We start from the raw sequence: 26257 nt of genomic DNA on the forward strand, positions 1-26257 counted from the left end.
CGATTCCCTTAGCGCGCCCAGGGAACACGGTAGTTGTATCATCAATCCATGCGCAAGATTCAGCAACTATTCACGTTTTTGAGTCTCGCGCATGGTTTGATGAATACAACTACCGTGATTCCCTGCAGGTGCGCGCTATAGAGGGAATCGGGTATTCGAGGTCGAACGCGTAGAAAAAGCGCGGTGCGCTACGGGATTTGTCTCTTCCACCGCGTGTAGCACGCGCTCACTTTGCACGTGCGTTTTGCTTCAAGCCTTACAAAAAAGGGTGCACGAGAGGTGAACTCCCATACAAAACTTCTCAACAGTTTAGCCCACGTACGAGCGTTTGTAAACTACAGGAGTAAGCCATGTAATTTTAGCCGCGATTTTCAAAGCAAAACAAAAAATCCTTTTTAACTACGACCTTCCACGGAAATCTGAGGGTACTTTGCCCCTGAAGACAAACTGACGAAGTGTCGCGTTGGCCAAATAACTGCAACTTTGTACAAGACCAAAAATATGTTTTCTTAAGACTTGGCATCAGTTAAGCAAAACTTTGAATTCAAACACGCACGAGCAAATTTCAGCAGATAAACGTTTTTGTTTCTCTTTACCTTCAAGAATTTTGTAAGGTATCATAAAAAAATCTGCATGACCTTCCATGGGGTTTTAAAAATCGAGCGCTATTTTATGACTTTGCTCAAAGGAATTTTTCGCAACTCTGTATTGTGTGAAAATAATAGATATAGAATATTATCGCCACTTTGTGTTTTATATAGCCTGCGAATACAGCCGCCTCTCATTCGCTCCCGCGTTTCGCTGTTCATTGGGGAGCGATGAGAATGTTTTATAGAAAAAAGCAAGTTTCTCTATAGTGGTCTGAGGTCAATTTTTCCCTATTTTACGTCTTAATGCTTCGAGTCTCGCAGTTAAGCCTACCATATATTTTACGAGTCGGATCTGCAGAAACTGTTGAATACTCTATTTTCTCTAATACTTGGGATATTTTGGTCTTCAAACTAAGTTTAGTTCGGAATAACACAAGATTGTTTCCCAGTCTAGCAGCACTATCGCACTTGTTTTATATTTGAGGGTTAAACTTAAACTTATATGTTTTTTTTTTCATTTTATGAAATACAAGTTTGGCTTTAATGGTTCTTTTAATACCGGAATAAAATCGTCAAATGGTTTCAGGATATGATAAGCCTAGCTTGAAGTAGCTTCAACCCTCAGGAAGGCAGAAATGCTCAAACTTCATCTATTTTGACTTATAACGCTAAACCATTCCTTCCTCGTAAGTGTGCTCCCAGCATGGACCCCAATAACATGTTCCTCAAAGTAAGACATGCCACAGTTACTCTGTGTACTTATCCAGATTTTAGTTAAAGGTCGCTTAAGGATAGCAACCTGTATGAATGAAGTTTAGGGTCCGGTACTACCATATTGCATAGTTATGTCAAGTCACCTTTTCAGATAATCTCTTCTAACGAATCACGTGATCGACGCCCAATGTGCAGAGCATCGTGGGTAGGGTCATTTTTTGAAATGTCACGCGAATGACGTTTAAACGTGTTTTCATCGTGCTTTGATGGCAAGATGTTGTTGTTTGTTTCTATTGGTATCTTGCTTTCTATTGTTCTTCTTCTTCGCCTTCTAACGCCTCTTTCTGCTAGCCCTCCTTTGGTCTTCTTCTCTCTGTTAGCTTGCTCTTTTGTCGAGCTCGATTCAGGGTTTAAAACTCCAGTTGAATTTGAAATAGGTGGAGGTTTGGGCGAATGAGTGTCTTTCACGCTACAACTTATCTTCAGATCAGAGTTCCGCCTTTCCTTGACGCGTTCAACAGTCGCGTGCTCCTGTATCAAAGACAATTTCACGCCTTCAATCGAAGAGTCGTTCTTCAAAGAGGCATTTAGCGTCGCAGGCGGTAAGCGCGACCTCGATAACAAACTATCTGGCGTCTTGGTGGGATCCGCTTTATCTTGTATTTCCACAAGCCGACCTAAAGTGTTATTTATACTTTTAAGCAGCTCTTTGCCTCCTGTCGTGGCAACCGAATGTCGTTTATTAGGAAGCCGTCTGCCGGTAGAAGGAGAGCAGTAAACATTCCTCCAGGTTTGCGCATGCCTACCGTCAAGTCCGTTATACTGAGCGTGATCACCACGTGATCGTTCTTCATTAGCACGTGACGCCTGCTCCTCTTTTTCGTCTTGTGCCTTTATTGCTGTTAACTGGCAACATAACCCGTACGGTGGTAGTGAAGGTGGATCTTTGGTTCTTCGCTTTGTCTCCGTAGAGGAAGAGGGCGCGTTGAAATGGAAGGGATTGGGAACAGGTTGTCTGTGCTGATTAGCTCCCAGGTTCCTGGTCGGAAAGTAGGAGTGCGGAAGTGAAAACCTTCTTGGACTAGATTTGCCCTGGAAATAAAAATAAACGCAAACGTTTGAGGGCATAAATGGAATCCTTTCCAAAGTAATCGTATGACGAGAAAACATGTTCATTTGCAAAACTGTTAGTCTATAAGAGGTTTAGAGACGGCCGTCTAGAGTGCCATAGTTAGAGATTTGTTTTCTACAGTTCTAACGGCTAGTTTTCACTGGGTATAAGCATAGGCACGCATAAGCATAAACGTCACGTCTCATAGAGGGAATTGGGCATTATTGTTAACTAAGAAGAACGGACACACTCATTCTTCTTATTCGGTCGGTTCTCACTAGGAATAAGCATAAACTCAAGCACAAGAAGAACGAACAAGTTTGTTTTCTTGTGCTTACGCCTGTGCTAATTCTTAGCGGGGACAGCATAAGAATACTATTAAAGTGTGTTCGTTCTTCTTAGTTAAAATTTAATGTCAAATTCCCTGTGAGACGTACCTGTATGGGATCATGGTAGTTGGCAAGTCTAGTAGTCTGGTTACGCTGAATACAACAACCATGATTCCTTGCAGGCGTGTCTCGGGGAGGGAATAGCGAAGCGCACGATGTTTAAAATAGAAGGCCCCCCACGGGGATCAGACAACATCAGCGTGTTCTGAGAGAAAAAAGAGAATATAGGCGAAGTTTTCGTTTCAAAAAGTGTTTTAGGAACACCGGCTGTTTTAGAAAGTGTTTTAGGAAAATTGTCTGCCATTCCGGTTTGTTTGTCTGAGTTGCTGGATGTCAAAAGAATTAATTGCCCAGGTGGCCTTTCTATCACATGATGAAGCATCAGTGTTCGCTCAGTTCGTTAGACCTGGAATGCCAATAAGGATAGGATTGTAGCTTTTTAGCTAATGGTCACTGAGGAATCCTTTGAAAATTTTTACCATATAAGCATTTACGGTTGTTCTGGTGAACAAAGGTGTTTGGATGGGTATTCGCGGGGTGCATGTTACGGGTATTCAAGGGATGTTATAGGTACTCACGGAATGTTACGGGACTTTACGGGATGTCTCACGCGTGAGCAAAATGGATCCAATGTATAAATCGGAACCCCAACACTCAAAAAATTTCCGCAAGAGGTTGGAAATGGCGAAAAGCTTATAAAAAACATTTGCGCGAAATTTAAAACCTTCGAGACAAAAAAAAAGACATAAGCCTAAGGTTTTATCCAATACAAGCAAAAAATAAATTCTATACAATTACCTTATCAGGCGGATCCAATTTCATTTGTTGCAAAGGAATGGAGATGATCTTTGCATTAATGAGAGATACTTTGCCAATCGCTGGCGTGTTGGGATTTGAATGCCTCGGCGAGGTTCTTTCCTGAGGTGTACGCCGAGGAGACACTTCGTGACTGTTGACCGCATTTTCTTTGCCTTCCTGCCCATTTTGCTCACTCGATTCTTTGTTAAACGTAGCTTTGCTTTCAAGCGAAATATGCGACAAGTTCATGGATAATCTACGACCATTCACCCCCATGACTTCAACTGAAGAATAATTCAGTGATGTTTTTCTGGAAATTTCAATGCCCGCGTCGCTTAAAATACTACAAGTTCTGTCTCTCTGCTCGTCAGAAGCGTCTCCATCGGTTTCGTTTTTAATTTTCGCGGAGATTCCATTATTTTGGGGGCCGTTGGCGTCTTCTGAAAGATCCACGTCAAGTTTGGACAAATTTTCTCTGCTTGGAGAAGAAAGTTCTTCCCGGCCAGCAGGAATCGCTAAGTTCTTCGTCTCCAAGCCTGTTTCATTCGGTGTGCTTTCCTCTTTATCGTTAAAATCACACACATTTACTGTCGCAACTGTGCATTCTGCTTTCTTTTGACTCGAATTTCTGTTTTCCTTATCTCGTCCAGCTCCTCGCGAGTCCCGAACGGACGCCGAGTTGTACGTGACGTCATTCATCGTACGCTCGGCTTTTCCAGGATGTTTCACGTAGTACTTTTTCAGTTTTCTTTGCAGAAGGTGGTACACAGTTGATGTAGCAGTAGACCTGTGATAAGAGAATCGACACAATATGATTATTAAGGAAAGCACACATTCCTTATTCGGTGAAACTCAACGCCAAAGCCTAAAATCCCTGCCATATACTTAAAGGGTCACTTAACGATTATCCTGCGAAATCGGGCGGAATATCGCCTGATATACTCAGCTAAAACTAGACGATATTCCACATGATTGAGCAGGATAATTGTTTTATTATTCATATAAAGTATTTAACAGCAAGAAACACTGTGGTTATGCAGTGCTCTGCAAGACTTCGGTAGAATACGGACAGCCTACGTTTATCGCAGGATATCTGTCATGTAAGGATGACGGATAACGATGACTTTATATGGACATCGTGACTAATTCTGGCAATATTTGGCAAAGGCTGACAATTTTCTTCACAGAACTTCCGATTATGAGAGGATCATGTAAATTCCGTCTTGGCCGCATGAATCAGAATAAAAGATTTTCATTCCTTAACACACCTCAGAATTACTACTTATAAGGATTAAAACTGATTAACTAAAAAAGCTAAGGAATGGAACGGAAACAGCAATATTCGCCGCCTTAAGAAGTCCGGCCAAATTTCCTTTATGATGTCATGAATTGATTAGTCCCAAGTCCATGACAGAATACAGTTCAACTGATTCTCGTTTCCAAGCAACAGTTTTAAGTCGAGGCTTAACCTCGTCTTGGTGCTTTTGTTGTCAGTAGCTGACACTGAGGCCAGAACGAGGTGATAATTCGATTTTTAACTTTCTAGGATTATCACAGATCAATTTCTGGGCAGACTCGAACGACTCTTAGAAAACGGATTGCTTCTGTCATGGCTAAACCATAAGGTTTCATTGTTTAGTCCCGGAAGGGTGCGAAATCTTGCATCGTCTTTCGTCGGATCATGATTTTGATTACCTGTTTTGTGTAACTGCTTCAACTATTTCCTGGTGTTTAAATTCCATCTTGTCCACCATGTGTCGCATTATATTTTTATTCATCTCCTCGTCCCGCGGGTAGTTCGGGAACAGAATCGGGATCACGGGACCGTCGTATCCCTTTTGAAGCCACTCGTGATCAAGTGCATCTTCAAGCGTTATTCGTTTCTCGGGATTAAACGTCAGGAAACGATGGATCAGGTCTTTACATGCTGGAAATAGAAACAGAAGTGAAAAGTTTGTTTTAAAAGACAGTATAACAAACAAAAAGAGTTTTGAAACCATCTTTTGAAACCGAGAGCAAACCGTTTAATTAATTTGTGTTTTTTTTTTTCAGTAACCTGATGACTGTGCCCCTTGATTTTTTCTTAACGAAAAATAGCGGAAATTTGTTTGCGGTCACCTAGAAGCCAAAAAATTAGCTCGACCTAGGGCTAAAAAAAAGAGAAATTTATAAACAACTGGAGAATTTTTTTCTGAAATGTATAGATACTGATGTCACTGGATAGCGCGCGCACTTTTCCATCTCTCGCGCACTGAAAGCGCGCGCTTCTCCATCTCGCTCTTCTGTGACGTACAATCTAACCATTGAAACGTCATTTCATTTTCACTAAAAGCGCGGATTATTTTGTACTTTGTCTGCTAGCGACTTTTCCCGGTGAGGGAGGTGGGAGCGATGTGCATTATTTGCAGCCTTCCACGGGGCTGGCCTGGAGCGGAAACAATAGATCAAACAATCAATGCACCGGCCCTCAAAATGAGGCGCAGATCAAGAAGATGAAACGTGATAAAGTGGAGCAGATCAACCGTAGTAAGCGTCCATGTTTGATATCTTTCATTTTTTTTCTGAAGTGAATCCCTTTACCACCAATAACAATAACAATAACAAAATATACGCAATTAACCACAAGGACTAAATAATTACGATTAACTGAACCACTGTGTCAGACAGTACTAAGGGAAGTTGGTTTATGCTTTTCCGATCTAACATGGCCGCCACTTCACCATTCGACATCCTCCAAGGACGGAAATGTTCTTAGCTACCTCGACTGTTTGTCTCTTTTTGCTATTTATGAATTATTCATACTTTATGGGAGAAAACGGAAAGCAATTAAAGCGAGACAGACGCTTCCTCGATCTTGTCATAATTGGTTCGACGGTAGGAGAACGCATCTATTTGGTGGTGTGGTGTTTTTGGTTTTTTTTTTTTTTTTTTTTTTTTTTTTCTATTACGAAGCCGCCATATTGAGTTTCGTCGCGAGTGATGTATGCGGAGAAACGAGGATACGAATCGACGAATCCTCTCTCTCCAGATCCCGCTCGCCACGTATTCAAAATGGCGGCTCGTTCACTGATAGTAGTCAGGGAGGGGGAAGAAACAAAAATAGTTCAGGTAAATTATAATTAACTCGGGTAGAAAAGTAATGAAGATCAACCTACAAGATGACAGGTGATCCGGAATGGGATTCATTTCGTTTCTTTTCATTTTGTTGTACAGAGTCGTGATATGGAAAGGTTCGGCAGTGTACGGGAGTTTCCCAGTCAGCATTGCATACATGTTGACACCTCTGCAAAAAAAGAAATGTAAACGTAACGATATGCAAAAGAAAATTAAGTATAGAGAGTTAGCATTGCTAATATGTTAAAACCTCTGCGGAAAGAAAACTAGATAGGTCAATTCTACGTTTGAGCCTAGTGGCCCATCAGGCCGGAGCTTATCCCAGTTTCAGTAGCATGAAGCGACTAGGTGTATTTCTACTTTCCCGTGGACGAGGTGCTAGTCTATCGTAGGATTACCCTCCAAGCATTGAATTCGCTGGTACCCATTTATACACCTAAGTGGAGATAGGCTTTGTGAGAGTAAAATGTCTTGCCCAAGAACACAACACAAAGACCCCAGCGAGGGGTCGAATTGGGACCGCTCGATCCGAAGTCCAACGCATTAACCATCAGGCCATCGCGCCTCCCATGTGAGAAGGAACATACGCGCTCAATTTTCACTACACGGGTCTCGGTACAGCTACAGCTAGCTAGCAGTCCGTGTTCCGTTGTGAAAAGATGGATAGTAAAAGAACTTCACTCTTACGTACATGCTCCAGACGTCCACCTCAGGTCCGTACGATTTATGCCCCAGGATCTCTGGCGCGGCATACGCTGGGGACCCACACTGGGTCTTGAGAAATTCCTTGGTTGATTGTCCATCGGGCAATGAGAGAAACAGCGTGTTGCTGAGTCCAAAATCTACAAAAGATAAATGTGAAAACAATAAGAAGAAATCGTTATAAAAGCGCAACATAATCTGAAGCGAAAACATGTTACAACCTCTAAAATACCTCGACATTATAGCAAACTTTGAGCCAACTGAGGGACATAGCTAACTATTTATAGAGGAATGACTGTTAACGAGAAACCTCGTGGGTAAGTTCCTCCGTAGATATTGCCCTGTGCATGTGGGACCTTCTGGCTCCCATGCGTATTTAGGAACTTTGTGTACATAAAATCACCTCCGTATATAAAACAGAATCAAGACAAATACAGTTCTATCCCGACAAATGGAATCTTTATGGGGAATCGAAAACGGTTCGAGTTAGCGGGAGGCTCGAGTCATCGAGGTTTAAAATTAGTAAAAGTCATTGAACTATAATTCGATTTTTAAGTTGAAGAGAAAGCGTTAGAAGTTGTAGCTTTAGTTTACCAATAATCTTGATATTGTATTCGTCGTCCAAAAGAAGATTTTCAACTTTTAAGTCCCTGAAGGAGAAAACGGGAAGGTATGTTACTACTTTTTGTTATTGGGGTAGTGTGCGTTCTTAAATAATCAGTGACATAGATGCGCTTGACAGATAGAAAGTTCCTGATAGAAGTTGGAAAGAGATGTTAAGGGATAATGAATCAAAACAGCGGGGTATTAATCCTTTAGGGTCGTGTAGATTTTAATCCCTGCCTGTTTGGAGTTGAAAATAGCAGCAAAAGTCGTCATGTAATCTTGCTGTCTGGATTAAAACTGATTTAATTATTCGTCTGGAAGCACAGCCTCGAGACATGTTACCAGACGACGGGTCATTAGGCCTTTGTTAATTCGACCACTGTGTTGACTTGCGGTTCCAGACGGAGTTCGTTACAATGGCTTTCAAAATTACGTGAATTGAAAAGACCAAATGTTAGCCAATCGTTGGCTTTTTACGTGCTTCCATCAATGGACTGAAAATTGACTGTGGACGAGTTTGGAAGTATTCTGTTGCCATGACAACCATGATTGATAACAATTTAAAACCGAATTTGTTATTAGGCTGAGCAGACGAAAAACAAGGTGCTTTTTGTGATAAGTCTATAACATCTTACAGAGTTCTGTTATTGACCATTAATGTTTTCCATACCTGTGGAGAATCCCTCCCTGATGAAGATAATGCACGGCGGACACTGTTTGTCGTATGAACTTCCTCACTTCTACCTCACCAAGCTTTCTGCGGTAACAGATGTAATCCATGAGATCTCCTCCTGCTGCCAGCTCCGTGATCAAGTAATACCTGGGTGTAACAGTACAGATACATTGTATTAATCATATCATAGAGCGGTTTTCATTGAGTGTCGAAAGTTAATTGCGTTTACTTTGGTTTTGCATTGCTACGCTTAGTGATTGGCTTAAAAATCCGCGCCACCTTCTCAGCCAATCAGAACTAAAACCAAAACCAATCGTGACTCGCTCGCGCACGTTTTCCCGCGCTCGGCCGGCCACATGTATTTGCTTCGAGGTTTGATTGGTTCACTGGATTGTCGTTTCTTTGTGATTGGCCAGAGTATTACTTTGGTTTTGGTTTTACGACACTCAATTAAAAACTGCTCTACAATCATCAAAGTAATCATAGCTATAGTAATTTTTCTTAAGCAATTCTTTCCAAGGGTGAAAGCGCAATGGGGTTAACCCTATGTGAAGCACCAACCCGTGAAACAAGGCCAGACCACGACACCGGGAACTCCGTGTCCTACTCTTTGCGATAAGTGTGTGGATTCTTTAACGTCCCCTGTTGACCATAACACTGAAGATGCAGAAGACGGGGCCTATGGTTTATCGTCCTTATCCGAGAAGACTAGAATATTTAACCATTTGAGATGTTATATTGCAAAGGCAGCAGTTCTCCTCAGTTATTGAGTGTTGGTCCGGTCTGGGAGTCGAACCCGAGACCTCCCGCACAGCTAGGAATAAGAAGTCTTAGCGCGCGTGGTTAACACTCTATCTTTTTGGCAAAATAAAATGGCTGTTTGTTCTTGTTTTGTTGTTATTCTTTACCCCGCTCTAGAGAAATCTCGATATTTACCTCCAAGAAGGTTCGTGCTGATGATATTGAGGACAGAAATTCAAGTGTTGTCTCGAGTTGGTTCTACATGCGCGCGAAAATTCAGAATCCGAGCGACAAGCAATCCGAGACAATACGTCATCAGTAAAGCGTTTCGTGGTCGCATCTCAAACATCTGTCGAACGAGAACTAAACTGGTGCACAAATAACAGACTCACTCAGCGGCACAAAATAATCTGTTCTTTTGTTTATGACCCGCTATGTCTTACATGAGCCTCTGGCTCGGATAGAGAAGGCAACCTTATCCAGCGCCATGATATTAATAAATTGATTGATTGATTGATTGATTGATCGACCCGCGATTGAGACCTCCTATTTCTTTGACATATTCCCTTTTCTTTTCTCTCCTTTTGTTTTCCCTGGGAAATGTTCGAGAGTCTGATCCCAGATTAATGTTAAAAGTGGAACTACTTCGATCAAAACGCCTTCAAAAATTTGCACATTTTTGCTAAATGTAAAGCTTTTCTGTGCGTTATCACTGGAGGACGAAATATAGTACAACATTAAAAAAATTATTGAGTCCAAGAAAAAAATTGGATTGTGCAAAAAAGCGAAGTCAACTTCTCTCCCTCCCTACCCTCAGAGTACCAAACTGTTGCCATCCCACCCTAATGTCTGGTGCCCAGTACCAAACAAGCCAACCAGGTTGTATGTATTACCTGTGCTCTGTTTCCACCACCTCGAGTAGTTGAACAATGTTGGGATGTCGAATCATCTGCATGATTTTTGCTTCTCGCCGCATATTTCTAGCAACGTATTTATCTTGATGAGCTTGTTTCTTGTCTATTATCTTTACAGCGACCTACGGAGAATGAAAAAAAAAAATTAACAACAAAAACAACAACACGAACAGATTTTATTAGACACTTTGGTTCTCTAACTGCTCGGGCTCTCAATATTTACAAAAACAGTTTCAAAGTAAGGTTGAATGAAAACAACCTCCGCTATCACGATCACTAGAGCGGTTTTCACTTGAGTGTGAAAGTAAATTTGTTTTTTGTTTTTTTTTTTTTTTTTGTAAAATCCCCTTTTTCCAAAAAGAAAAAAAAAACAATCCCCCCCCCCCCCCCCCGCGCTTTTTTTTTTTTTTTTTTTTTTGGGGGGGTTTTTTTTTTACATATATGAAATGGTTTTCACTGGTTCATTTCTTCTGAGAATTCGATGATATAAATCAGAGTAGATGTGAAGATTTTCGTTCTTCGTTATAGGCAGCCTACTAAACCAGACGAAAACTCAGCTAAGACACTACCGATAATACGGATTCTACTTGAGTAACACTGCTTGGATTTGAAAGATTCAAAGAAGGTTAAAGGGTCAAACATTTTTGACAGAAATGTTATAGTATTCGGATGAGAAAAGATGGCTCAATTAGAGTGAGCAATTAGCTCTGATAACCTATCGTCTTGGTAGTCTCAGAAAAAATTGAAAACTTATAGTTTGATTAAACTTAAGGTCATTGCCCTGTATTGCATTGCGCATCCTTCCTGCGCAGAATTTTACGCGCAATTAGCGCGCACACATAAACAAAATGGCCGCTTTTTTCTATCCGGCTTAGTCCTCGAGAGAAGTGACAAAGAAGAGAAGTAAGTCTGGTGACCTATCAATTTTTTCTCATATTTTGGGTGTAGCAATCACATTCTTTCTGTAAAATGAAAACAGTTCAATTCTTGTGTTTGAAAAATAAATTATCGCTAAAAACGTGTACTTTGCTAGTACTCGCAGAGGAATTTTAAAGGAATTATATGGAATATACAAGGTCTTCCCGCTCCTAAATTTAAGTTCCCTTAACCAGTAGGCGAAGTTTGGTTAAAAATCTATGTTCAGTTTAATGACCTAAATTAACCGAGCTCGAGCTTCAATTTCTAGACGTTTGGTTGACTAAGGCGAGAATTTTGCAGACTAACTACTGCTTTTGTCTGTCAAACAGTGGAAACATGAAAAGGAACGAAACATACTTATAAAGTTTGTTATTATGATAATTATCCAAATACAAACAGGTTTTTTTTTGTTATTTTTTTCTGTGTATAGTATCTATTTAATATATCAAACACGAGAGGCAGTTTCTCATCGGGATATCCAAACACCGAGAAGAGTGTTGAAAATACAACGCGCAGCGGAGTACTTTGTGAAGAAATTCGATCGAGGTGCTTGGATAGCCGATGAAACACTGTCTCGAATGTTTGATATTTCTTCTAAATCGAAACAAAAAGTACGGAGTAAACAGAGAAATAAAATCGTAATGCTAATTAAGATCGGGTATCCTAACCTCCTTCACGGTTGTGATTTTCTTTATTTTAACTTGACATCAAAAATAGCGCATTACTCGTCTTTCTTTACTACGGGAAGGGCCAGATGTTAAGGGCGAGTACACGTCTTGCGCACGCTCATTTCTCATCCTACAGAGACGTCGTCTCACGCGTAGAGAGACCTTGGCCCAGGTCAATAGAACAGGAGAGTTGTCTGGAGATCTTAGCTTACGATTCTTCATGCAGCTAGGAAAGTTCCTAGAAACTTTAATCAGATTGGAACAGTGTTTAAACCTTACCCAAAGATCGTCTAAAAGCGTTAATTCCAGCAAACAAGATAGTCTCGTGGAACGTGCGTGAGAGCTGAACACTCGCGCGCACGAGTGATACGCTTTGCAAATCAGACAGATGGTATTTGAGTCTGGTTGGAAAATCAAAATAGCTCTCCACATTGAAATTTCTACACATCTGTATGAGCAAGGCACAGAAACTACTGCGTATTGCCGAGTATTCAGCTGTGTCGAAATTAATTTTCAACCTGTAGGGCTCACAAACAACAACCCGACAGATACTTAATTGGCAAACGCGAACTCCTCTTCAAAAAATTCCGATAGCAACAAAAATTGCACGCTGTTTAACCCTTCAAGTTTCAAGGTCAGCTTTGAAAGTGCCCTTATTGTTTATTTGCTATTAATCTCTTTTAGGGAATTCAGTTTTCAATGGAGCCTTTTTTTTTCTTTACAACCGCTGCTGCGAACGAACAAGTTCCCGCGACTTGCATGCAACAAAAAATTGCTATAAAATAAGCAAACGAATTTCTTAGGAGTTTAGGAGTTCCAACACTGTTAGGGATAAGTGGTGAAACATTCCAATCTAATTCCAAAATTAAAACTATTTTGCTAATCTCCCGAGGGCATATTCTACTCAAGTATCTTATATAGAGTAGCTATAGAGGTAATTAATAAATTTCAGCCTTCATAATGTAAATCACATGTAAATCAATTGCTTGAAATATATGGCGAAGTGAGTAAGTGGACGTATTTTATACTTAGCCTCGAGTGAGCTCGAGCTTTTTTAATAGTGGAGTTTAACTCTCAGAGACCCAAAGGGCAGATAAACTAGCTCAGGAAAACAGGTCAATTAAAAAGAAAAAAAAAACATCGACTATCGACAGTTTTGAACCTTCGCTCATCTTTACACGCTCTCCCTAGAACCCTGGAATAACGTGATTTTTATCTAAAAACGTTCTCACACTCATTAATAATTCATCAAGTTAAAAAAAAAAAGAAAATCATAACCGTGAAGGAGGTTTGGATACCAGTCTCAATTAGATTGATTGTTACGATTTTATTTCCCCGTTTATTCCGTAGTTTTTGTTTCGAATTTGAGAAGATATATCAAACACTCGAGACAGCGTTTCATCGGCTATCCAAACACCTCGAATTTCGTCAAAAATACTCGGCTGCGCGTCGTATTTTCAACTCTCTTCTCGGTGTTTGGATATCCCGATGAAACACTGTCTCTCGTGTTTGATATATTACTTCAATACATTTACATCCGGTGCCCATTAAAATTGTGGTTTACCCTTTCCGCATATCATGACGAAGGAGGTTATTCTCGAGTTCGTTGTGGAATTGGTCTAAAAAAATTAAGGGAATACTTTTAGTAAAAACCTGGTGTTTCTAAAGTACACGATGAGCCTAGTGGAATACATGCAAAGTTTTTAAATATATCACTGTATTGCTCTATATAAACTCTATCTCGAGTGTCTGTACACCGAACAAATATCAAGCTTGCGCGCGGACGAAAAAGAGGAATTTTCGCATCCCGCAGACCAGATTGGCTTATTCATTTGCACAGCTTGACCATATCACATTCCTTAGCGCTTAATTTTCCATTCGAAACAATCGAAAAGTTTGTTTACTATCCGAAATCTTTCTAATCTTGCTACCCAGATGGGCTTGTTCTTAAGCAAAACAATGTAGGATCAGAGGTCAAGATACAAAATTGTCCAAAATATAGTCCATTGAATGTTAAAGGTGTATTTGCACTCTAGACAGTATCGTGTATTATCGATGTTAAAACATTTTCTCCCTGCAGGATGTCAGTTCGCTACGCCAATTCAGATCAATTATTTAGCGATTATCTACCTGAACGATAAAATTCCTTTGGTGATATCTTAAAATTGAAAATATGATCCAATACGAACAGTACGAACAATTTGACATGAAATTAACATATGAAACACTTGTACCATTATTTAATCACTCATCGAATTTTCCTGTCTCTTACAAGTGTATCCGTTTGTGAATCAAAAACCATTAGTGAATACCGTATATTGTTCAAATTTATAAAACAGCAATATTTTAAACCGCGCATTTGCTCATAAAATTAACAAAAACATTATGGTCGGTGCTACTAGGAACGGCTTTACATCGTGAAATATCTTTGTTTTTGTTTCTTGTGTAATGTACACAACACGTATGGCATTCGTTTGGTGAAAGATGCGCGGAGCTAACGTAACAATTATCGGAAGCGATCAAACATGATCGGAGCGTGAGAAATCTAAACTTTAACTAAACTACATGACTTGAACATCCTGCTATCACAACAATGCGCAATATCGTGTAAAGCGCTGAATGATTTTTTTTATTCCCATTCTACGAAAAAATTCATTTCACAGAGTGCGGAATTCCTAATATTCCCGAAATGAAATCAATCCTGCCACGTCTATAGTTTACGAAGGAATTCAATTGCAAGGGATATTTAAACAGTTGTTTTCTTTTTCTCTTTTGCTATTGAAGAAAAAAAAGAGGCGAATAAAAAAAAATAGCAGAAGGGTGTTAGATGTCTCTAGTGTATGTTATCGAACGTCATATTGGCCTTGTGGCGAAATTAAAAACCCATTGACTATGAAATTGAATAGATTTAAAACTATGCTCCGAAAAACCACAGCACAAGTTTCGGGCTTTTCGCTTACGTGAAGCGAAACATTGCCAAAAAGCTACAAACGTATATAGCTAGAGGCTGCGAGACGGGACAGATCGCTTCAATCTTTGCATCCAACAAATTTGCATAAGGTCACCAGCTCACACTTCCTTTTCTAATACACTCTTGAATTTTACGTTCAAATATTTTCGCCAACGAACTTGTCGCCCATGGAAGCCGGATTTATGTGCCCCAAAACAGTCGCTAAAAATCGTTCACTAATCCCTAATCCTTTATACGTCAGTAATTAGTGTAGGCGACATTTCTACTACATAATCTTCACTTGTTTGCCAACCTTGCCAATCTTTCATTCCCAAGATTGAAGCCATCCGTTTTATTTTTAACCAACAGTCGAAAGGAAACATAACAATTAAAACCTTAAATGCGTTATGGTCGGCTAATAAAATCTGCGGTCATACGGGGACCTGCTATTGTTGCATTTTAACACGGACCGAATCGAGTTAATCCCCAAGTTTACGACAACACTAAGTTTAGACTTGCGGTCGTGGTAATTTATGTTGCTGATGTCCTAATTTCGTACCTTTTCTCCGGTTAAGACATGAAATCCTTGCTTGACTCTTGCGAATGATCCTTCCCCGATGGTTTTCCCCAGAAGGTAGTTCCCAATTCGCTTGCATTTTAGATATTTCTGCAGTTCTTCTTTTGGGACTTGAGCGACTCCCGCGGGTAAAAATCCGTTGACTTGTTCGCGAGAATCGTCGTCGAGATCCATGTCGTTGCTTTCCGTCGGCGGCATATCACGTACAACCATCAAATTACGTTCTAACCAACGTTGAAACCAACACCAACGACACTGAAGCATGCTGTATAAATGCTTAGATGCGTCTCTTTAACGAAAACTTGCCTCGTGTAGCATAGATTTCACGCGCGCAGTGGACAACTTGTAAAATGAGCTTAAGTTGTTATTTGCCCACTGTCAAATCCTGACATGCGAAAAATTTCAAATACTCAAGATGATTCGTCGATCTCTCCAGGTTAATTTGCTCTTATTAAACAACTCATTATTAATTGAAATCTGATCAAGCGGCTTTGTGCCATGTCTGGTTTCACGTGTCATTCAAATCTTTCTGATCTCGGGAACTCGCGCGCGCGCAATCCCGAACAACATCAATATAAAGTTACGCTAATCTAACTTGGCGATTTGTTCTCGAAGTGTCACATTCCAGTGTTATTAAGTTTCCGTAAGGCAGCGAAACAATAAAAACTATTAAATTACCGCTTTTTGCTATAAAACCAAATATCCCTGTGACGTGTTCTGATTATCGTGTTAGAACCCAAGGGCGCGTGGTTCAGCCATGAATCGGCCGATTTTTCTCGCGTTGGTCATCTTGCTATCAGTGTGTTCTGCGTTTGCCTTTCTTCCACCCGAGGCAGTCTCATTCTCTCCTAAAACATGGCTCCACAGAGATCTTCAGAGATTAGAAGCCCTTTCTCTTCAAAACTCGCAGCGGCGCCCCAAGCCGCTGGCATTCAGTGATGGAAAAGGGTTGGTGGCGGGAACAAGCAGCGCGATGGCTGTTCATGCTGGCACGGAGGCGCTGAAGAAAGGAGGGAACGCGATGGATGCGTGTCTAACAACGGCTCTGACAGGTACGCGTAGACTTCTCTGCTCCAGCAGAACAGCTGAACAGTTTAGACCTGTCTTCAGTTAAATCTTTCCTATTTTAGGCACGCAGTTAGGAAAAGTTTGCTTCCTGTTACGATTATAAATAATAAGTCGAGATTTCCGTCCTCTGATCGAACTGGTAAAGCGTTAATGCGAAAAAGATTTAGAGATTTCTAATCTCGTTGTTTTGGAAGATTGCGTTAAAACAAACTTTTGCGCTAAGAAGCATTTTTTTCGTCATCAGGCTCTTACGAGGATAGGTTCTAAGCTGATCGATAGATTATCAGCAGTTTTCGTCTGCGACAGGGTTAGTTGCTTTTTCATCTGTGTTCATTGTTTCACGTAGTACAACAAATTGTTGTCGTTTGACAAAGTTCATGTACAGGAAAATTCGAAGACCTTAACTTGCACTATTTCTTGTTTTGATCTCACGATTAAGAAAACAGAGTTGTTGAATTTGAGAAATATTTCAGATAAGAACCTGACAGAGCTGATCGACGGCTTAAAATTGCAGACAAGTGGAAGTGGGTCAAATCATTGCACGTTCGGTTGTCTCCTTAACGTTGTAGTCAAGAACATCTAAACTTTTACAACATTTTCACCGATTACAAGTTAGCCTTATCAGTAACACCTTTTCTCTAAACAGATCTTCGTGCGGTTTAGATTTGATAAAACGTTTACACTTTTATCGTTTGTTTTTTGCTTGGTCGCAAACAGATACATTTCTTCACAGCACGACATGAAACGGATGAGATACGCGACTTAAAAAAGATTGAAAAAAGAAAAAAGTGTTGTTATCGCATGTTTCGGATTGGGCAAGCTTTCAAACATTTCACAGTTGTTTCTTTTCAGTACCAAAACCTTTTAATGCGCGTCATAAGATCAAGATATACATGTGTATCTTTTAAGTAAATATTGTTTCTTCTTTCGATATCAGAAAAGCATTTACCAATGAACGGTCAGACATGCCGATATGAACGTTGTCGTGATTTCCGGGGCATTGCCAATAACTTTGATACATCTTATTTGTGCTGATATCTGTGAGGTTTTATTACAACCTCACGGCCCACCCTGCAGAGTTTTTTCTCAGAGGCACGTATGCACGGCCTAAAATTACGCTCATTTTTTTTTCGCGGTTCATTTTAGTCATGTTATACCGTTGTACATGGGCGTTTTTGACCTGACCTGAATTATTCCAAGAGTTAACCCTGGCCCATGCTGGAAATATAAAATCTCCTTACTCAATGCCACACGTTTCTTTTACAAACGGTTTTGAGAATATCGTTGTTTTTATGAAGACAATGGTCTGTCTAGTTGACGATTTTCTGATTTCTCCTTAGCTGTCTGTTTGACCATGTATTGATTCTCTCAAGAGAAATTAGTTGTTGAACTCCAATCTTTGGGGATTTAAGTATTACTTTAGATTTCGTGGTTTCTCCTAATCCGGAAACTGACATTTGTGATCTTTTTTTCGTCGGCCAACCCGGTCTCCTTTGTTGTCCTTTGTATTTGCCGTTTAAAGCAGAGAGAAGAACGAGAATTCTTCACTTGAGCAAAATTCTTTCATGCTTCTTGTACCACAGGTCGTGTGTGAGGACTTTTCTACAGATTGGCTTTGCACTGATGCCAACCATGTCACGAAAACTCTCAACAGATGCCGGGTTTATAACCGAATCATTAGTTAGACTGTCATTCGGCAACTTCGCGCAAAATGATTCCACAATCGTCATTCCGTGACTTAAATGATAGCTGTTAAATTCATGTCTCCTTTGCTGAAAATGGGCCTTGGCTAATATTTTGTCTTTGCCTGTTTTCTACTCTTAGTTATTTCTTTTAATCTTCTTAAATCGACTCGGTATGGGCTTGAGGTTTTCGTCTGTGTGAGAGGGACCGAGGGAATGCGTTTTAAAGAACGGATAACGGCAACGGAAGCTAATTTAAAGCATTTAAAGCCCCCGGGAGGCCGCCTAAATGTTTTGATAGGATCTTTTCCAAATGATTGGTCATGATTGATTTAATTTAAACTGAGAAATAACGTCAAACTTGACTCAAGATTCAAAAGAGTGTTTTCTCTACCCAAATAAGTAGTGAGAAGGCAGCGGAAGGCGCATCTCTCTCAATGTTTCTTTTCGTTCACGGAAGAAAGCGACAGTTTAGCAGAAAAGGTTTTCACTCGACAAATTTCAGGTTAATTATTTTATAATTAGTACAGTGTGTGTGAAATCTGTGTAATGATCGTTCTATAGCTGGTCATAGCTACCAACGAAGTCAAATGTTTTTGCAGCAAAAACTTATATTAATAATAGCTAATAGCTCAGTTTCTTCAACCTTTTGCTTTTCTATCAGAATAGACAGAAAACATCAGTTTCCACCAAGGAACAGAAACTCCTGTCTTGACAACTTTCTGGTGCGATTGTAATCTATTTCCGGTAACACTTTTAAAGAGGCGTAACTCAAAAGTGACTTCTAATGATAAATAACATAGTGACAATTACAGATCCCATCCTTATCCGTCACTCTCGAAGAACTGATACTACTGCCTCGCCGGCGGCGTTCAATCACAAAGCAATTATGCATTTATCAGTTTACAAGAAACAGATTGCATGAAGAACTCGACCGATTGTACTATAAAGTGGTATAGTAGGTGTCCGAGCCTAAGTGGCCCATACAGCCGGAGCTTATCCCGGTTTCCATAGCATTAAGCGACTAGGAGTATTGCTACTCCCCCTGGATGGGATGCTAGTCCATCGCAGGGTTACTCCCCAGCAGCAAGTTCGCCGGTACCCATTTATACACCTGGGTATAGAGAGGAACTGTGATAGTAAAGTGTCTTGGCCAAGAATACAACGCAGCGCCCCGGCCAGGTCTCGAACCCGGGCCGTTCGACTCGGAGCCGAGCGCGCTAACCATTAGGCCACCGCGCCTCCCACACTATAAAGTGGGGCGAATGTGAAATGGGAACGTTCAGTCTCTAGACGTTTTTCCTTTCCTGCTTTTACCCAGTCCCCTACCCATAGAAGGTCTAGAAGCCTTAGTCCGTAAAAAGAAAAACTCGTACTGTAATTGATCGTGTTTGATGCATATGCATACTTCCTTTTTTATGCAAAGAACTGAGAAGATAACATGACATTCATTTAGTTTTAACGTTTACTTCACTGCGAGGAAGCCAATTCTGTATCTCAGGTTTTTTTTTTACAATAGATTTCTCGGCCCGTTCATTGGTAAAAGAGAAAATTAATCTTCAGCGGTTAGCATTGCAAACACAAGGAAGCAAACAAACAAACATTATCGATGATAATCTTGAACACACTATTTTGGAATTCAATCTGTAAATAATATTCACTTGACGAAAAGGACCTGGTCGCCACACAACTTAGATAATTGCAGTGCTCCCTTAAAACTTTATTAAAGTAAGTGTCCATTTATTTTCTAAATTAAACACCGCAGCACATAGCTATATGAATAGTATATTGTGTAACATGTAATACAGTACTGTTGGTTAGTCCCTTTCCTGAAGTAACAAAGAAGACTACTTTGTTTACGGCATGTCTTTTAAAAGACATGTTTAAGAAATCTTTAACGAAGGAAAACTTGAAATGTAATTAAAGAACCTTTCGACTGCAATTATAATGGTCCCTAAATTCTAATGTTGTCGATATTCGACAGTTTAAGGTTAGAAGTTCAATTAATTCTTACAAAAAAGACCACACAAAACGCTCTAAAACAACACTACAAACGACACTGATCGAGAAAGAATGAAAATTATATCTTTACTAGACAGATGCACGCTTCTAACAACATAAATTACTGAGCCAAATAACAGCTAACACCACAGCTAACGCTGGTTTCAAAGGAGGTTTAGTCAACTCTCTTCTACCATATATCATTTGAGCCTTGGCTGCCGGCTGCGACAGCTTTTTGCGTTAGTAGAAGAAAACATGAAAGAGAGCCTCTTGTACCAGGATATAGCTCATGGGTTTGACTTCACGTCATTAAACGAAGGAATATTTCGATCCTGCCAGATTCGAGAAACCTCCCGATAGGTACAGCCCTCCTTTAACTTATCTCAAATTGTTCAGTTATCAGAATATTTCGAGAGCATTTTACTTATCTCTTTACATACTTTAGATTGTCAAAACTCTGCTTATTTGTCGGTTTAGATTTCGAAAGAGATGTGAACCATATCAGTCATGCACCATGTCGTTTGGGATACCACCGGGGTGAGAGTTGTTTTGAGACTTCATATAGGTCACAGGGCAAGTGCTTAGACTGCGGGCGTTTTCAAGGATTAATTAATAGAGCAACAAGTTGCCGATTTTCCTAAGGCATTTGCTTCGTGACTATTCCATTACTGACCAGATTGAGTATCTTCCTCAGCTATCTTCATGGGTATGGTGCAACTCTATCTTCTTTGGAACTCTATCTTTCTCCTTCTTGAGTATCTTCTTTGGCTATCTTCATGAGCATTGTGTATGAACTAAAGTTTTAATTTATTAATTAGGATCAGATGATTTAAAACAGGTGCATCCATGATCCAAGGCTGATTTTATCTGATTGTCTCTATATCCACATAAAACACGCGATTTTTTATCGCTCACTCTTGATAAAGTTCTTTAATCTCAATTGAGATAAGGGCGACGCGTACACTAAATGGAATTCCTTAGGACTAAAATAGGGACAAACAGGTGTAACTTTTCAGAATTGAAGGTTTTAATTAATTCATAGTTTCGTTTTTACCTTTGATTTTATCCGTATTGAGGAAAAATCACGAGTTTAATCATAGTTAATAGATAGATAACTTTAGATAACTTTATTTTACATGGTTAGAACACTTAGCTAAAAGCTAAGCCGAGGCTAATAGAGGGAAATGGTTAGGAAACCCGGCAAAGTTCTTTGTTGTATGTTTTTGTTCGCTGTTTTGGGGGTTGACCCTGCACAAAACCTGACAAAATACAATAGGTGGTTACGTGAGTTCATGCAACTAACCAATGGAAACACTGCGATTACGTAATTCATGCATAGTGTATGAGCGCAAAACAAAAGATGTGCAGGGTCGTGGACCTTCCAACATAAATCTTGGCCTCTTTGTTTGCTTCTTTGATGTTTGCCGGGTTTTCTAACCATTTCCCTCTATTAACTATGGTTTAATTTTGGCTTTTACCGATTCTTTTTTTTTTTTTTAAATTTTTTTTTTTTTTTTTTTAAGAAATCTTGAAGTGTGTGTTTCTTGACTCGTGAGAATTTTCTTGCTTGCCTTGGCATGCATTTGGCGTAATCTGTCATGTTCCATTGCCCTTATAAAACCTTTAATTGCGACTTAATAAGGCAACTCTACAGATGAAAGATGTCAACAAATATTATTGTTACCCACCGGGTAGGTGAAATTTAACGGACAACTGGCGTGTTATGCCCTCTTCACCAAAACAAAGGTTTCCAAACGGTGAAATATAATCCAATCCAGATTTACGTTAATAGCTTTCTCTTAAGTAATACTTTTACGTGCTTGTCCCAGTCGGGGTCTTTTGTTTTAATATTGTTTTCTTTGAACAACGTACTGGATGTATGAATAATGTAGTACAGTTTATACGGACATTTTGCCAACTACGTCGGTACTTATTTAATGCTCGTGTGGATATAAACTGAATGAAAGATGGTATTATTTTTATTTCAGAGATAGTGCTGGCAGCTGGTTCCCATTTGTCTTATGCCGGAGCGGCCAACATTCTTTACTATGACAGTTCTACTGGTGACACCCACAATTTTGACGCTGGATGGAACAAGCCCTACTACATAGACCCGGCTCAGATCCCAGAGCATCACTCGGAACTCGGCAACGGGGCCACGGTACTAGTCCCAGGGTTCATAGCCGGGGTATCTACTGCTTCGGAGAAGTATAGCTTGATGCCGCTGTCAAAGCTGTTGGAGCCCGCGTTGTACTTTGCCACCAAGGGATTTAAACTTCCTTCTGATTTGGCGGAAGAGATAAGGAAGAATTACAATCAGAGAAGCCTTCTTCGCACTAAGGAAGGTATGTTTGACGTTCTCCATTCAACCTTTGAGGTCTGTGTATGGACAAATGCTTGATGACACTACTCACAATGCCTTGGAAAGCTTAACTGCATGTTGCAATTGTCTCGAAGAGTATCTTAGTGTTAAATTTATTTATTAAATTTCTACATGCCTTTCTTCTTGAAAAACGTTTTGTGGCACTTGACACTTAAAATTTGTGAAGGATGATCCCCAAACACGCTTTGGCAATTGTGTCTCCATCTAACCATCCAAACTGACTACTAACAACCACACTCTGACAGCACACAGATGTTGGAGATCGTAGCTTACTGTTGACAATTGTCCTAAACGTTAAAGTGCGTTACAAGTTGCGCCATAACTGCTCTTCTGACAAAAGCCCACAAGAAAACTGGCAAACTGTGCGTGCGCCTCACGGTGGAAACTGGCAACCCGCAAGATCAAAATCATAACTGATGAGTTTCAGAATTTCCAAATATTTGAAATGATAGCTCTTGTTCATTATGTTACCCTATTTGACCAGACCCATTTTGTTCAGTCAGATACAAATGTTTTCATGAGTCTAGGCACTTTTCTACTTTTATGCTGTTTTCTATACACTGCAACCTTTGAAGTTACTATGTATCTGTATTACTTTCTTCGTTCACAGGAAAACACATTTTCACCAACCCCAAAACAAAGAAACCTTACAAAGCTGGCGAACGATTCAGGCAACCTAAACTGGCAAAATTCATCAAACGCCTCTCTAAGTACGGAAAGGACTATTTCTACCGCGGTCCCTGGGCCGAGGACATGGTTGAGACGATTCAAAGTCACGAAGGCTACGTCACAATGGAGGACATGACCGAGTATCAGGTGAGGTCACCTGAGCCCGCAAGTACCTTGTACCAGAAGTATCACGTGTTGACTTCAGGTGCGGAGTGGGGTGGTGCTGAATTGGTCGAAAAGTTGAACTTGATGGAATTGGCAGGAGTTGGGGGTTCCACCGACTCTTACTTGACAAATGCCACAAAGCTATTCTGGCTCGCTTCTATAACGCGTCTAAGTTCTTTCATTTCGTTTTTCACGCACGCTGTTCCGAATGGAAAGCAACTTCTCCAGGAGCACCTTGGCGTGGATGTTGACAATTCTTATCGGAAAACAAAAGAGGCAGCCGAGGAGCTTTGGGACAAAATTGCCTCTCCTGAAAAGATGGCAGACGTAAACGACATCATGCGAGAGATATTGGCAAGTGCTGAGATGGACATAGAGCAACATCCTCGCGGCTCGTCTGGTGTAGTAGCAGTGGATAGTGCCGGAAACGTGTGTTCTCTGGTACATGGCACCGACAGCGGGATTTGGGGAACAGGCCTTTTCGTGCAGGGAGTCAGTCTGCCAAGTTCTGGAATCGCTTTGAAATCATTAATAAAAGAGACCAAAAGTGGCACAAGAGTCCCTTCAGGACTTCAGCCTGTAATTATCTTCAAAGAAGAATTTCGAGAATTCGATGGATTTGGTCGAAGGCTGAGACGAGACATCTCTGTTGCAAAGAAGAACAAAAAGAGGCTTGCAGCCAAAAAGAAGGGATTGTCAAATCGTGGATACACTGGGGTGGAAGTGCCTCAAAAGCTGGTGGTTCTCAGAACGCAGAACAGGGTCAGATCGCAACTGATGGACGAGTCACTGGCAAAGTCATCTCAGCCGGGGAAATCACAAGAACGCCAAAGGTTTGAGCACGTGGCAGAAATACGGTGAGTTTCCAGAAGAGGAACTCTCAGAATACAGTAACTCTGATGTACCCGATGAGTTGACATTTACACGAACGGACCCAAGAAAGGGAACAAACGGAGGTGATTGAGGAGGACAAAACTCCCGGAGAAAAATCCATCCCATCGACGGAGGAGCTGGAGGAGTTTGAAGAACTGCATCCCACTGATCCATATCCCTTGAAAATATCCCGCAATCATCACACCGTAGGGAAACACGCTGATGTGACTGCAAATCCTACGGACAAAGAAGAGACACAAGGAAACGAAGAGGAAGAAAACGAATTTGAAGAGGAAATCACGGCAACAAAAGGTCCAACGGAAAGAGAAGAAATCCGAGAAGAAAAAGCCATCTATGAAGGCGAATCCAAAGAGTTTCCACATCTGGGAATTCCTGACGCTTGGAAGTCAGGTACTATTCTGGAGGAAACAGACGAGCCAATATTCCATACCGGCCTGGTACCAGTGTTAGCTTTGGCATGTACCGGTCCTTCGCACCCGCTTGCTGTCCCGCAGTACATAACGAACATTTTGGACAGTGGAATGAGCCCCAAGGCAGCACTGGAATCTCCGACATTCCTGGCTCCCAGCCCTCATTCCTTCCAACAAGACATTCAGGTGGAAAAATATTCTATTGACGATAATGTCTTGCTAGATGTGAATGAATCTGGACAGTTATTGACTGAAGTGGATTCCCAAACGGCGGACGAAGTGGCGGGAATTGGGGCCGCTGTTACGCTCAACAGTGACAGGAAAATGCTTGGTTGTGCGCATCCATCCAAAGGAGGTTTGGCGGAGGGGGTATCGGTGGTGGAAGGCTGATGTTTCGACTCCGAAGACCGAAAATTATTTCAGCAGACAAATGTGGTATATATATTTTCTACAGAATGTGATTTCATGAAGAACTTCTTCCTTTAAAATCTTTCAAAAAATAGATAGTAAAGGTACATATATTAGGGAATGTAAAAACTACACACCAGTTTTAACATTTTTAATAATTTCCTGTACTATACGCTATATCGAGGCGTTTGGATAAAGTGAACGTTGCTACACCAAGAGAGAAAAGGCTTCAAAATTTTTTAAATATGGAACTTTATTTGCAAGTCCCCGAACAATAACAGATATACTTTTTGAAAGGATAGCCAAAATCTCTAACAGAAAGTGGCATCTACCAACCATTAAAGTACCACATCAAACTGTTTATTGACTGTCCAAAAGCATTTCAGCGGTGTTGGATTGTGAAAAAAAAAACCCGACAAATTTTCTAATTGCTTTGGGTGATAAAGATGCTTAAACTATAAGAGTTGTTTGTAATCACATTCGTTTAGCTATCTTTCGTTTCTAGCTAAAATGGATCCATGTGATATTGTCTACATTAGACGTAAACAGCACCTACAATCCTAGACAAAAATCCATGGGACACTTAAAGAAATAGTGCTCAGTGACCATTCCCTTTGCATTAAGAACTCGTTTAATTTTCCGAACCCCCCTTTCCCCCCAAACAATGTTGAGATATTGTCTCACGGTATGATGGATAGAAACCAACATTGAATTGGGGATGGGGAAGGGGAGATCAGTACAATGTCAATGTTTCATCGAATTGGTTAAGTGTCCCAAGACTTTTGTCTAGGATTGTAGTCTTCCTTGCCTAGGTGAATCAAGACATCAGCTTGTTTAGGAACGAGTCTGGACTGTAAGTTATAGAAAACCATGTCAAGTTAGGCGAAATTTTTGTTAGGATAAAGATGGCAATTATGATATGCTCTTTAGGATTCCTAGCAGAAGAATAAGTACGTGCAAGTCATGTCGCTTAGCAACCCGTATGACACTAATATCGCGGGCTCAGTCACTTCTTGAAAACAACAACAACAACAAAAAATAATTAACTTAAGGACTTGTTCTCCTGGCCATGAATAAAAAATATATTGGTTTGCAAAATTTATTTTCTGTTT

At 40.5% G+C, this 26257-nt stretch overlaps 1 protein-coding gene and 1 pseudogene across 2 annotated transcripts; one reads left to right on the top strand and one right to left on the bottom strand.

Annotated features, from left to right (window-relative positions):
* Positions 1-131: 131 nt before the first annotated feature.
* LOC144658670 (uncharacterized) lies at positions 132-16010 on the bottom strand. Its single transcript, XM_078519134.1, has 9 exons — positions 15448-16010; positions 10332-10474; positions 8695-8844; positions 8013-8068; positions 7408-7558; positions 6758-6885; positions 5298-5529; positions 3603-4389; positions 132-2396 (listed from the first exon to the last, which is right to left on the bottom strand). The coding sequence occupies exons 1-9, from the start codon at positions 15727-15729 to the stop codon at positions 1452-1454; spliced, it is 2874 nt and encodes a 957-aa protein (XP_078375260.1). The 5' UTR covers positions 15730-16010; the 3' UTR covers positions 132-1451.
* Positions 16011-16182: 172 nt separating this feature from the next.
* On the top strand, positions 16183-26246 carry LOC144658673 (uncharacterized; annotated as a pseudogene). The gene is made up of 3 exons (XR_013571759.1): positions 16183-16517; positions 22205-22561; positions 23210-26246. The product of XR_013571759.1 is annotated as an uncharacterized LOC144658673 (transcript).
* Positions 26247-26257: the final 11 nt, after the last annotated feature.

Source organism: Oculina patagonica, chromosome 6 (assembly GCF_052425735.1).
Source record: "Oculina patagonica isolate OP01 chromosome 6, crgOcupat, whole genome shotgun sequence".
Taxonomy (NCBI): Eukaryota; Metazoa; Cnidaria; class Anthozoa; order Scleractinia; family Oculinidae; genus Oculina; species Oculina patagonica.

What these genes read in the sequence shown, in the direction of transcription:
- LOC144658670 (XM_078519134.1), bottom strand. Translation starts at nt 15,729, where the DNA reads ATGCTTCAGTGTCGTTGGTGTTGGTTTCAACGTTGGTTAGAACGTAAT. An exon ending in ATACAATATCAAGATTATTG is followed by an intron (nt 7,559 to 8,012) that starts GTAAACTAAAGC and finishes TATCTTTTGTAG; the next exon opens with ATTTTGGACTCAGCAACACG. An exon ending in AATTGGATCCGCCTGATAAG is followed by an intron (nt 2,397 to 3,602) that starts GTAATTGTATAG and finishes TTTTATTTCCAG; the next exon opens with GGCAAATCTAGTCCAAGAAG.